This window comes from Hypanus sabinus, chromosome 10 (assembly GCF_030144855.1).
Source record: "Hypanus sabinus isolate sHypSab1 chromosome 10, sHypSab1.hap1, whole genome shotgun sequence".
NCBI lineage: Eukaryota > Metazoa > Chordata > Chondrichthyes > Myliobatiformes > Dasyatidae > Hypanus > Hypanus sabinus.
Window position 1 is genome coordinate 77,842,887 of NC_082715.1, and position 14,390 is coordinate 77,857,276.

At 44.7% G+C, this 14,390-nt stretch overlaps 1 protein-coding gene across 1 annotated transcript in view; it reads left to right on the forward strand.

Annotated features, from left to right (window-relative positions):
- Window positions 1-14,390, forward strand: part of nid1a (nidogen 1a) — a 149,308-nt gene that overhangs the window by 115,033 nt on the left and 19,885 nt on the right. The window contains exons 15-16 of the mRNA XM_059982156.1: window positions 3,308-3,434; window positions 10,063-10,234. Coding sequence (XP_059838139.1) covers window positions 3,308-3,434; window positions 10,063-10,234 — 299 coding nt within the window. The remainder of the gene's footprint in view (window positions 1-3,307; window positions 3,435-10,062; window positions 10,235-14,390) is intronic.

The following is a 14,390-nucleotide window of genomic DNA, read 5'->3' on the forward strand; positions in this document are numbered from 1 at the left end:
CTGAACATTGATGGCTCCTCGGTAGAGATTGTAAAGAGCTCCAAATTTCTTGGTGTTCACCTGGCAGAGAATCGCACCTGGTCCCTCAACACCAGCTCCATAGCAAAGAAAGCCCAGCAATGTCTTTACTTTCTGCGAAGGCTGAGGAAAGTCCATCTCCCACCCCCACCCCTCCATCCTCATCACATTCTACAGGGGTTGTATTGAGAGCATCCTGAGCAGCTGCATCACTGCCTGGTTCAGAAATTGCACCATCTCGGATCACAATACCCTGCAGCGGATAGTGAGGTCAGCTGAGATCATCGCAGTCTCTCTTCCCGCCATTATGGGCATTTACACCACACGTTGCATCCACAAAGCTAACAGCATTATGAAGGACCCCACGCACCCCTCATACAAACTCTTCTCCCTCCTGCCATCTGGGAACAGGCACTGAAGCATTTAGGCTCTCACGACCAGACTATATAACAGTTTCTTCCCCCAAGCTGTCAGACTCCTCAATGCCCAGAGCCTGGACTTGACACCTTACTGCCCTTTACTGTGCCTATTGTCCTGTTTATTATTTATTGCAATGCCTGCACTGTTTTGTGCACTTTGTGCAGTCCTGGGTAGGTCTGTAGTCTAGTGTAGTTTTTTTTTCCTCTCTCTCTGTTGTTTTTTTACAGGCAGACAGACAGACATACTTTATTGATCCCGAGGGAAATTGGGTTTCGTTACAGCCGCACCAACCAAGAATAGTGAAGAAAAATTAGCAATCTAAAACTATAAATAATTAAATAATAATAAGTTGATCATGCCCAGTGGAAATAAGTCCAGGACCAGCCTATTGGCTCAGGGTGTCTGACACTCCGAAGGAGGAGTTGTAAAGTTTGATGGCCACAGGTAGGAATGACTTCCTATGACTCTCAGTGTTACATCTTGGTGGAATGAGTCTCTGGCTGAATGTACTCCTGTGCCTAACCAGCACATTATGGAGTGGATGGGAGTCATTGTCCAAGATGGCATACAACTTGGACAGCATCCTCTTTTCAGACACCACCGTCAGAGAGTCCAGATCCACCCCCACAACATCACTGGCCTTACGAATGAGTTTGTTGATTTTGTTGGTGTCTGCTACCCTCAGCCTGCTGCCCCAGCACACAACAGCAAACATGATAGCTCTGGCCACCACAGCTTCGTAGAACATCCTCAGCATCATCCGGCAGATGTTAAAGGAGCTCAATCACCTCAGGAAATAGAGACAGCTCTGACCCTTCTTGTAGACAGCCTCAGTGTTCTTTGACCAGTCCAGTTTATTGTCAATTCGTATCCCCAGCTATTTGTAATCCTCCACCATGTCCACACTGACCCCTTGGATGGAACGGGAGGGTCACTGGTGCCTTAGCCCTCCTCAGGTCCACCACCAGCTCCTTAGTCTTTTTCACATTAAGCTGCAGATGATTCTGCTCGCACCATGTGACAACGTTTCCCACCTTAGCCCTGTACTCAGCCTCATCTCCCCTGCTGATGCATCCAACTATGGCAGAGTCATCAGAAAACTTCTGAAGATGGCAAGACTCTGTGTGGTAGTTGAAGTCTGAGGTGTAGATGATGAAGAGAAAGGGAGACAGGACAGTCCCCTCTGGAGCCCCAGTGCTGCTGACCACTCTGTCTGACACAGAATTCAGTCTAGTAGTTCAGTCTAGTTTTGTATTGTGTCATGTAACACCATGGTCCTGAAAAATGTCTCATTTTTACTATGTACTGTACATAGCAGTTATGGTCGAAGTGACAATAAAAGTGACGTGACTTGACTGAAAATTTTGACAAACTTCTATAGATAAATGGTGGAGAGTGTACTGACTGTCTGCATCACTGTTTGGTACAGAAACACTAAAGCCCTTGAACGGAAAAGTAATTAGTGGCTTTGGCCCAGTACATCATAGGTAAAGCCCTTCCCACCAAGGACTAAATCCACACGAGAAACTATCACAGAAAAGCAGCATCCATCATCAAGGACCCCCACCACCCAAGTTGTGCTCTCTTCTCACTGCTGCCATCAGGAAGGAGATACAGGAGCCTCAGGTCCCATGCCACCAGGTTCAGGAACAATTATTACCCTTCAGCTATCAGCTCTTGAACCGGAGGGGATAATTTCCCTCAGCTTCACTCGCCCTTCACTGCATTGTTCCCACAACCTATGGACTCATTTTCAAAGACTCTTCAAATCATATTTTTGATACTTAATGCTTATTTATTTGTTATTATAATTTCCTTCCTTTTGTATGGCACAGTTTGTTATATTTTGCACGCTGATTGAACGCCTAATTTGGTGTGATCTTTCATTGATTCTATTATGGATTTATTGAGCATGTCTGCAAAAAACTGAATATCAGGGTAGTATATGGTGCCATATCTGAACTTTGAACTTTTATTCTTTTAAATTCCAGCAAGTACAGGCCCAGAGTGTTCAAACACTCCCCATATGTTAAGCCTTAGTCCTCACTGTTTGACCTCAACTAGAGCACTGTTCAGTTCTCACCCACATGCTGGTCATTGAATGTAAAGAATATTTACAAGGGTTCAACAGTTGCCATAAACTGAAAATCTCATGCTTACATCTGCCGCTGTTACCACATAATAGATAGAGAAATATTTATTCATATTTACAAACCCTCACGTCAGTTGTCTAGACATAATATCAACGTGGTTTAGGAGACATAGCAGAACGGAAACAATTGTGACATCTACCCACACTATTACATAAAAGAAATAATTTAATTCCATTAAAACAGTGTTAACCCTATTGTTATTTACCAAATGACTCATAAAAATGTGGACCTGTACTTGGCACAATGGAATCAGTCAGTCCCCAGGTCGTGGCAGTGTTCTGTTCCTAACAAATGTCTATAAACTAGTTTCTGTATTAGTCAAAAATGTCCATTTTATGCAGTAATCTATATCGTTTACATGTGCTTTAATTCATTCATTAAATAATTACTCTACATTATGCTAACTATTGGAATATAAGCTAAATTCGGCTATTAATTAATATTACGCAATATTTTATTTTTGTTATTGTTAGTTCTAAGAATATACGGGGCTACTTCCATTGTATGATTTTCTGTAAGTTAGGTCATCCTAAGGAAGACACTGTATAAAGCCCATATTTCTTTAAAGCCAATATTTAGGAAGCTATACTATAGTTTCTCTCATTCTTTCTGTCCTGACTTATTAAGAGGGATATTGTGCTAACATTTCAGAATATTTTACTGCTCTGAAAAGAAGATGGTATAAGCTTAACTCGACACTTTTTCTTCTTCATCAGGATAGAGTGGTCATTGGTGTTGCATACGACTGCTTAGACAAGATGGTGTACTGGACAGACATCGCTGGGCGTGCCATCAGCCGGGCAAGTCTTCAAGGAGGAGAGCCCACGACCATCATCGCAACAGGTTTGAATAAAACTAGGAATGAATGCGTAATAATTCCTTAACTATGGGTCAACTCTCAACAGAAATATTTCATGTGCAGTTAGAATCAGGTTTAATATCACTGGCACATGCTGTGAAATCTGTTAACTTTGTGGCAGCAGTACACAAAGTACAGCAGGATCTGTATGAGTTTTACTAATACAGATGATCTGGCTGTTATCCCACAAATGCATGTGGGAGATTGTCCTGAGTGTATCTAGGTTACACTGAGTACTTGGTTCTTCAAAATGCCTTGAAATGTCACAAGGGCATGAGAATGATCGCAGGAATTAATGGGTTAATGTATGAGAAGCATTTGATGGTTCTGGGCCTGTGATCACTGAAGTTTAGAAGAAAGAGGAGAGAGATCTCATTGAAACCTGCTGAATAATGAAAGGCCTAGATAGAGTGGACGTGGATAGGATGTGGGGAAATGCAGGACCAGAAGGCACAGCTTCAGAATAGAAGGATGTCCCTTTAGAACAGAGATGAGGAGAAATTTCTTTAGCCAGGAGGTAGTTAATTTGGGGAAGTCATTGCCATGGATGGCTGGGTGTATTTAAAGTGGAGATTGCTAGGTTCTTGATTAGTAAGAATGTCAAAGGATACAGGGAAGAAGGCGGGAGAATGGGGTTGAGAAGGATAATAAATAAGCTCTAATGGAATGGCAGAAGACACTCAATAGGACAAATGGCCTAATTCTTCACCTGCCGTATGAGGGGTGATTGATAAGTTCGTGGCCCAAGGTAGAAGGTGTCAATTTTAGAAAAACTAGCACATTTATTTTTCAACATAGTCCCCTCCTACATTGACACACTTAGTCCAGCGGTTGTGCAGCATACGGATCTTGGACCTCCAGAAAGTGTCCACAGCGTGGGTGATTGATAAGTTCGTGGCCTAAAGTAGGAGATGAGTTATACAGCTCTCGTTACATGCACATGCAGTTCAACTCTTGAGTGATTATGAAGTTTGAAGTTAATAATTCATCAGTTAATAATGCATCTGGGTGATTGATAAGATAGTGGCCTCAGGTAGAAGGAGACAAGTTATTAACTTCAAACTTTCAGCATAATCACTCAAAGAGTTGAACTGCATGTACATGTAACGAGAGCTGTATAACTCATCTCCTTCTACCTTAGGCCACAAACTTATCAATCACCCTCATACGTCTTATGGACGCTACATAAATTTACTTTTCTTTTACCTCATCTTCAGCCCTATTATCCACCTTTCCTGCAATATTTCATGCATTCAAGTATAGGCAGCTCAGGACACCAGCCACACCATGCTTAAGCTTTTGATTCCAAACTTTGAGGTCTTGCCAGTATCTGCCTCCACAGCTGATTGTTCTGACACTTCACTTCCCTTCCCCCTGCAACTCTAAATGCCACCGTCCAGAATTAATAAACCTTCCCACTAGAATATTAGTCCCCCTCCAGTTTGGGTGCAAACATTCTCTTCTGTACAAGTCCCACCTTCCCTGGAAGAGAGCCCTATGATCCAAAAATCTTATGTCCTCCCTAATATACCAACTCCTTAGCCACATATTAAATTGCATAATCTTCCTGTCTCTGGCCTCACTCGCATGTGACACAGGTTGCAATCCTGAGATTACAACCCTGGAGGTCCTGTCGTTTAACTTAGCACCTAACTCCCTGAACTCACTTTGCAGAACCTCATCACTCGTCCTACCCCTGTCATTGGTACAGACATGGACCACAACTTCTGGCTGTTTACCCTCCCACATAAGAATACTGAGGACTTGATCCGAGATGTCCTGTACCCCGGCACCCAGCAGCAACATACCATCCGGGAATCTTGTTCTTGCCCGCAGAACCTCTTGTCTGTTCCCTGAACTAACAAATCTCTTATCACCACAGCGTGCCTCTCCCTTCCTCTCTGAGTTACAGAGGCAGACTCAGTGCCAGAGCCCAACCACTGCAACTTTCCTCTGTTCAGCCATCTCCCAAAACAGCACCCAGAGCGATGTACCTGTTGTTGAGAGGGATGGCCACAGGGGTCCTCTGCTGACTAACCCAGTCTCCTGTGTCCCGCACCTTGGGTGTAACTGCCTCTCTGTGTGTCCTGTCTGTCACCCCCCCCCCCCCCCCCCGACCTCTGATGGAGCTAACTGTCGCGATGAGGCCACACTTGAGTTTGAGGAGCAACACCTTATATTCTGTCTGGGTGGCCTAAAATCTGATGGTATGAACATCGATTTCTCAAACTTCTGGTAATTAACCCCCCCCCCCCTTCATTCCCCCAATCCTGTTTCCCTCTCTCACCTTATCTCATCACTTCCCTCTGGTGCTCCTCCCCTTCACCTATCACCTACTATCTTGTACTTCTTCCTTCCCTCCTCCCACCTCCTCGTCTTTTTTCTCCAGTCTTGGCCCAAACTTTGACTCTTTACTCTTTTCCATAGATGCTGCCTGGCCTGCTCAGTTCCTCCAGCATCTTGCATATGTTACAGCTTTCTGGAGTTTTTCCCGATACTGTGCATCGGAGCCTCCATACCAGACAGTGATTCAACCAGTCGGAATGCTCTCCACAGTTAATCTGTAGATACACAGATTTAATCTGTAGATCTGTAGAGTCCCTTGCCATTCTTTAGGGACAACTCCCCCGATCTCCTATAAGGGTCTATGTATCCTGTGCCCATGCCTAGACGAGAGGAGGGGTTTTGAGGTTTGCAATCCGATTGAGGGGTTTCAGCACACTGCTGGGGTTTTGGTCAGTACAGCATGCCAGCATCTATGGACCACACAGGATGAAACATATTCGCCTACCTCTAATTTATTAATATTTCTTTATTTTACTACACACTTACAGGACATTACTGTCATGTCTCGAGGAGGGATGAGTCACTGTCTGAAGCTGTTAACCTTGACCCTGCTACACAACATATGCTAAACACTTGAGATTCTGCAGATGCTGGAAATCCAGAGAAAGACGCACAAAATGCTAGAGGGACTAAGGAGGTCAGGCAGCAGCTATGGAGAGAAATAGATATTTTGGGCTGAGACCCTTCTTCAAAGTCTCAAAATGTTTATTTTCCATCAGCATTTATTTCCCAAATGCCAGTTGACTCCAGCATTTTGTGTGTGATACAGCAGATGCAACTCATTGACTGTGGTTGTGGCCTGAATCTACACTAGATCCACAAAGAAAATATTCATTGTTCCGTGCAGGTCCAAAACCACTCGGCTATCAGATAGAGTTACTGCCTCTCTCTCATTTCCCCATATGATCAGCATCTGTTGATGCGTTTGTCTTCCACACATGGTAGAGCTTGCTGAGTAGAATGACATTGGTCTTGAGACGTGGGCATGTGATCCAGCCTGGCATTTAAAATGATCCAACCAGACATGACATAATCCTGGGAGATTTTGGTACTTGTGTTGGCTGGTCTTAAGGAAGCATATTTGCATATCTAGCTCCATAATTCCTTATGTTATGTTTATAACGGTTATGACATTGCTAGACATGATACTAACAGTCACTTTCAAAGCCAAAACAAAACATCTTAGTCTTTTGTTGTGTGAGAGGATTACCAATTTTTAAAGAATGTTAAAATATTTTGAAGATAAAATTTCAAGGACTAAGGATTTGTTTTAGAATAGTGTGGTTTGTTCCAATCTGCCCCCAACTGGTGATTTCTTTTTATTGTAAATATGTTTCATATTAAATGTTCTTGATGCAACAAACTTGGTTTGACTTGGTGCTTTGACCAAGGCTTTGTGTTCTGGTTAAAGTTTATCCCATCATTCCTTACCAGTTAAAGGTGAGTCTAGTTTGAATGACTTGTGTTAGTGCAGTGATTTCAATTATTATCACTGGAGATTCAAGAGAATTAAGGTGCTGAAATACAAATAATCTGCAGGAGGAATTCAGTGGGTTGAGCAGCATTAGGGGAAAAGAAATTAGAACATTGAACAGTACAGGACAACACAGGCCCTTTAGCCCATGATCATTTAACCCTTTCCTCCCACATAGCCACCTGTTTTTCTCTCATTTCAGTTTGGATCCCGCAACCCACCTATGATTCGTAGGGGCTCCTTTGCTTGTCTTTGGCAAGTGAAGCGTGCTGGTGCCCATCCCTCTCCAGGCCAGACCACAGTTGGTGTCCTCCAACTCATTGGCTCAGCCTGGTCTCGAACACGTGGCCATTGCAGTCCTTTGGGGAGCTCGCCCGCCCTGGCTGGTGACTGTCGACGAGGTCCTTCGCCCAGTGGTGCCGTGATAACACCACCCCCTCACATGCTTAACCCGCCAGCTGAAGCGATGTACCAGAGTGAGCCCCTCAGAGGCAGGCGTGAGAGATTTAGGAGATGGATGGGGACCAGTGAGGCCCGACCACCCTATGAGATAGAGAGCAGTTGCCAGACATCAGTTACCTCTATCCAGAGCCCCCATGTATGTAAATATCCCTAATGTATCTGTATCTACCACCACATCTGGCAGTGTGTTCCACACACCTTTCACTCTCTGTGTAGAAAAATAGCTTATCTCAGATATCCCCCTTATACTTTCAAAACTATTAATAACTAATTTTCTCAAAACTCTCATGGCAATCAATAGCCTGTAACTTGCTTTTTGGCATAGGTCAGGGTCAGAGGCAAGGGATGGGCCGGTGTCCAGCTTACTGCTCGGTGTAATTTACTCACCTCTGTGCTAAACAGAGGCTATGGCCTACAACTAACGGGCTCCTGGATCAGCTGTGACTGGCTTTCTGGCTGTGGGCTTACTTTCACAGACTTCAGTTCTGAACGTAATTTGCTTCTATTGTCTGCACGATATTTTTTCTGCACACTGAGTGTTTGACGGTCTTTTTTTAATGGGTTCTATTGGATTTCTTTGTGGCTGTCTGTAAGAAGATGAATCGCAAGGTTGTATATAGTGTACGTACTTTGATAATAACTGTACTTTGAACTTTGAATGACCTACGAACTGGTACATCTTTGGACTGTGGGAGGAAACTGGAGGTGGAACCCTGCATCAGGACAAAGAGTGGACTGGAAAGGTGGCCAATATAAAGAAGTGGGGGAAGGCAATTAGAATGTGGAGCCTTACTGCTCAACTTAGGCCAAGTGAAACTTTTTAAAAAAAAGATTAGCTTTATTTGTCACATGTACATTGAAACATACAGTGAAATTCATCAAATCAGATCAGCGAGGATTGTGCTGGGGGCAGCCCGCAAGTTGCCAAGCATTGGGTGGCAATGTAGCATGCACACAGCTTAATAACCCTAACCTGCATGTCTGTGGAGGAGACCCACGCAGTCATGCGGAGAACATACAAACTCCTTACAGACAGTCGCAGGAATTGAACCCCGATGGATGATCACTGGCACTGTAAAGTGATTGCACTAACTGCTCCACTGCTGTGCTATCCATACGGGTTGCATAGCAAAGGAATAGTGTCACCTCCTTCGGTGAGATCGGCTCTTGGTAACTTTTTTTTAAGCACAGGACTTTACAAGTTCAGTGAAATCTGGTTAATTGGGTCGCTGGTTAATCGAGGCAGCTGCTTATTTGCCACAACTCTGAAAGAACAAAAACAGATCGAGAAAATAGCCAGGATTCCCTTGATCTATTTGGGACAATATGTCACTTAATTGGGACAGGAGATTTGCCCAAACAGTTTCTAACTATTGTCAGTTAGACTCTATACTGTGCTTGAAGTGATCAGTTTTTAAATAACGCCAGTTGCATGTGATTGTGTTATATTATCCATTTGGGCCAACGGATGCTGATTCGAAAAAAAACTGAATTTTGCCTATTTTGTTTTTTATTTTGATTTTTAAAAAATTTTTAGTATTACAACAATACTTCATGCAGGAAGGCAATGAAAGCAGTCCATTAACTGCAGTAGGTGTCCATGTGGACTTTGTTCACTTACATTCAATCAAAAGAACATTGCAGTATACCCTGGATGCATTCCTCCCTCAATAAGTATTACAACACTAATAACCAATTAGTATTGTTACTGTTCCAATTTGTTCTGTATTTCATTAAATACATATTCATTACACATTTAAATGGTAGCTTGTCTTTTTTCTGTACCTTTTTAATTATTTCCATGAAGCCATCTAATTTGAGCAGCCATTTAATTGGGGCAAAAGTACTGATGTGCCCCAATTTTATAGAGCAACATGCGCGCATATTCCTGATGAAGAGTCTCAGCCCAAAATGTTGATTATTGATTATTTTTTCCTCTCCATAGATGCTGTCTGACTTATTGAGGTCCTCCAGCACTTTCTCTGTGTGTGTGTGTCTGTCTGTCTGTCACTGGATTTCCAGCATCTGCAGAATCTCTTATGTTTATGAGATAAACATATAGTTAGATGCAGGATGACATCAGGGTCCAATGAGTGTGATACAGGGCCAGTTTGAGTGGGTCGTGGTTTGTGTCTGGGATTGTTGATCAGAAGAAGTGATCACTCCTTTGGTTCAGGTCAAGTTTGGATTGATTGTGGTCATGTTACAGTTTAATGTGATGTGTGAACAGATCTGTAATGTACAGTCACTAATTTACTCTTCTTTCTTCATGAGCTAACTGTTTGAGGTCTAATAGATCCATCCACTCAATGCATATTTTTGCATTTAAGGTCTCGAGAGCCCTGAAGGGATAGCCATTGACCACTTAGGCCGCAACATCTTCTGGACGGACTCCGGGCTGGACAGAATTGAAGTGGCTAAAATGGATGGTGACCAGAGGCGGGTGCTGTTCTCTGATGAGCTGGTAAACCCACGGGCAATTGTTGCAGATCCTGTCCATGGGTATGTGATAGCAGAGCACTCACAAATTTCCATTTCTATTAAATACAGTATTTCTATTAAATGTGTGCACAAATAAGTCATAAGGAGTGCTTTTTCACATCTTAATTTTCCAGCTGATGACGTACTTCCAAATGTTAAAGCTTTAGAGTGGGTGCAGAGGAGATTTAAGCAGAATACTCTTGGACTGGAGGGCATATCTTATGAGGATAAGTTAAGTGAGCTAGGGAGTGAAGCAGAGGTGACTTGATAGAGGTGTATAAGATGATAAGAGGCGTAGGTAGAGCGAAAACTGGAAGAACCTGACACCCTGGACCAGGTTTGATTCTGGTCTGTACAAATCTGTGGTGCAAAAGGCTTGGGAGTCCTCATGCAGGATTCCCTGAAGGTTAACTAGTAGATTGAGTCAGTGTTATGAAAGGCAGGTGTGATGTTAGCATTCATTTTGAGAGGACGAGAATATAAAAGGATGTTATGTTGAGACTTTATAAGGCACTGGACAGAATTCATTTGAAGTATTGTGAGCAGTTTTGGGCCCCATATCTAAGAAAAGATTTGCTGGCATTGAAGGGGGTGCAGAGGAGGTTCATGAGAGTGATACCAGGAATTAAATGGTTAACGTATGAATAGTGTTTAATGGCTATTGGCCTTTTCTCGCTGGAGTTTAGAAGAATGAGGGAGGATCTCATTGAAGCTATCAAATATTGAAAGGCCCAGATAGTGTGAGCATGGAGAGGATGTTTCCAATACTGGGAGAGTCTAGGACCAGAAGGCACAGCCTCAGAATATAAGGATGTCACTTTAGAACAGAGATGTGGAGAAATTTCTTTAGCCAGAGGGTGGCAAATTTGCAGGATTCATTGCCTTAGACAGCTCTGAAGGCTAAGTATATGTAAAGGAGAGGTTGATAAGTTTGTGATTAATTAGGGTATCAAAGGTTATGGGAAGAAGGCAGGAGAGTGGGGTTTGGAGGGAAAATAAACCAGCTGTGATGGAATGACTGAGCCAGTTCGATGGACCAAATGGCCTAATTCTGCTCTTATGTCTAATGGTCGTATATCCCACCTCCATTTACCAATGGGAACCAGGTATGTTCCTGGCCCCACACCGGCTGTCTTTGTGCCTATAGCCTACATTGGATTCTGTTGTATATATCAGAATGGGAACCCACCCCCTTCCTGATCTGATCCTGTAGTGAGTCCCACTCCACACTGGCTAGGGAACCTACCACCCGAGCCCAGCCCACCCCAACCCACGACTGATGCCCGTCCTGTGCCAGAACAGAAACCCTTGCCTGGTCTGGTCCAGGTACAACTCTGGCTCTGCACTGGTTTGGGCACCTGTCATCCGTACACAGTCTGGCCCAGGTACAGGTCCCACCCCACACCATCGAGGAAGTCCACCATCCTCACCCATCCTGGCCCTGGTCTGTTTCTGTGTCGAGACCAGTGTTGCCTGGGACGAGTGGTGGATGGACTTAAATCAAATCCTCTCAGAAAAGATTTTAAAAAGGTTAAAAGATTAACCTTGAAACATGCAGTGAATGTGTCACTGACCTCTACAACCAACATGGTCTGAGTACTGGGGGCAGCATTGCATTCGGGCGCCAACATTGCCTGTCCATAACTTGCTACCCCGAACCTTTCGAATGTAAGAGGAAGCTGGAGCTGCTGGAGGAGACCCATACAGTGATAGGGGGAGTGTACAAACCCCTTACAGGCAGTGGCAGGAATTGAACCCTGAACGCTGGCACTAAGGTGGTGCTACTCTGTTGTGCTGTCAATTGACTAGGGTCAGACAGCAAGGCTCCCCTTGCCAGAACTCGCCCACATTCTGACGGTGATTAGAAAGCAGCCATATGGACTAATTTTTATTAGTTATTGTACATCCCACTCACAGATGTTCTGTGGATCAGACATCTGGGGACGCCGGATATCTGCTGTCTTATTCTGTTGACTAATTGCATCGTACTAAACCTAAATAAATAGCATCCAGTTTATGTGCGTGGGCAATTTTCGCAGGGTACTTGTACAACTCAGAGTGGATCCTCCCAGGAACTGTCTTGGTGTTTATTTTTACGTCGAGATACACCACAGAAACAGGCCCTTCCAACCCAACGGGCCTTTGCAACCCAGTTACACCCATGTGACCGATTAACCTATGACCCCACACATCTTTGGAACGTGGGAGAGAGCTGGAGGAAACCCGAGCGATCACAGGCAGAACGTACAAACTCCTACAGACAGCAGCGGGAATTGAACCCGGGTCACTGCACTGGAATTGTGTTATGTTAGCCATTACGCTACCGTAGCTACCCAGTGCAAAGGGGCAGGAGAGACAATGTCTGGAGTGGGTCGGTCTTTGATTATGCTGGCTGTTTTGCTGAGGCAGCAAGAAGTGTGGACAGAGCCCATGGATGAAAGGTTTATTTCACTGATGTATCGATGCTTTAACAGGGCTACTCTGCCGCCCCTACCCGCTATGCTGCGAGTTGTTAAAGTTTTAAATCCTTTCACAACATAAAGACAAATGAAGCTGCCATTTGGCTCTATGTTAAGTATGACTCTATCTCAGGGACAACAAGATGAAAGAAATTCTTCTCAAGCTGTGACAGCAGTGGCTGGGTAATTGAATGTGGAAGGATTTGGGGGAGGCAGTAACAGAGGGGAGAAGTGTGACAGCAGTGGCTGGGTAATTGAATGTGGAAGGATTTGGGGGAGGCAGTAACAGAGGGGAGAAGTATGACAGCAGTGGCTGGGTAATTGAATGTGGAAGGATTTGGGGGAGGCAATAACAGAGGGGAGAAGTGTGACAGCAGTGGCTGGGTAATTGAATGTGGAAGGATTTGGGGGAGGCAGTAACAGAGGGGAGAAGTGTGACAGCAGTGGCTGGGTAATTGAATGTGGAAGGATTTGGGGGAGGCAATAACAGAGGGGAGAAGTGTGACAGCAGTGGCTGGGTAATTGAATGTGGAAGGATTTGGGGGAGGCAGTAACAGAGGGGAGAAGTGTGACAGCAGTGGCTGGGTAATTGAATGTGGAAGGATTTGGGGGAGGCAGTAACAGAGGGGAGAAGTATGACAGCAGTGGCTGGGTAATTGAATGTGGAAGGATTTGGGGGAGGCAATAACAGAGGGGAGAAGTGTGACAGCAGTGGCTGGGTAATTGAATGTGGAAGGATTTGGGGGAGGCAGTAACAGAGGGGAGAAGTGTGACAGCAGTGGCTGGGTAATTGAATGTGGAAGGATTTGGGGGAGGCAATAACAGAGGGGAGAAGTGTGACAGCAGTGGCTGGGTAATTGAATGTGGAAGGATTTGGGGGAGGCAGTAACAGAGGGGAGAAGTGTGACAGCAGTGGCTGGGTAATTGAATGTGGAAGGATTTGGGGGAGGCAGTAACAGAGGGGAGAAGTGTGACAGCAGTGGCTGGGTAATTGAATGTGGAAGGATTTGGGGGAGGCAATAACAGAGGGGAGAAGTGTGACAGCAGTGGCTGGGTAATTGAATGTGGAAGGATTTGGGGGAGGCAGTAACAGGGGAGAAGTGTGACAGCAGTGGCTGGGTAATTGAATGTGGAAGGATTTGGGGGAGGCAGTAACAGAGGGGAGAAGTGTGACAGCAGTGGCTGGGTAATTGAATGTGGAAGGATTTGGGGGAGGCAGTAACAGAGGGGAGAAGTGTGACAGCAGTGGCTGGGTAATTGAATGTGGAAGGATTTGGGGGAGGCAGTAACAGAGGGGAGAAGTGTGACAGCAGTGGCTGGGTAATTGAATGTGGAAGGATTTGGGGGAGGCAGTAACAGAGGGGAGAAGTGTGACAGCAGTGGCTGGGTAATTGAATGTGTAAGGATTTGGGGGAGGCAATAACAGAGGGGAGAAGTGTGACAGCAGTGGCTGGGTAATTGAATGTGGAAGGATTTGGGGGAGGCAGTAACAGGGGAGAAGTGTGACAGCAGTGGCTGGGTAATTGAATGTGGAAGGATTTGGGGGAGGCAATAACAGAGGGGAGAAGTGTGACAGCAGTGGCTGGGTAATTGAATGTGGAAGGATTTGGGGGAGGCAGTAACAGAGGGGAGAAGTGTGACAGCAGTGGCTGGGTAATTGAATGTGGAAGGATTTGGGGGAGGCAGTAACAGGGGAGAAGTGTGACAGCAGTGGCTGG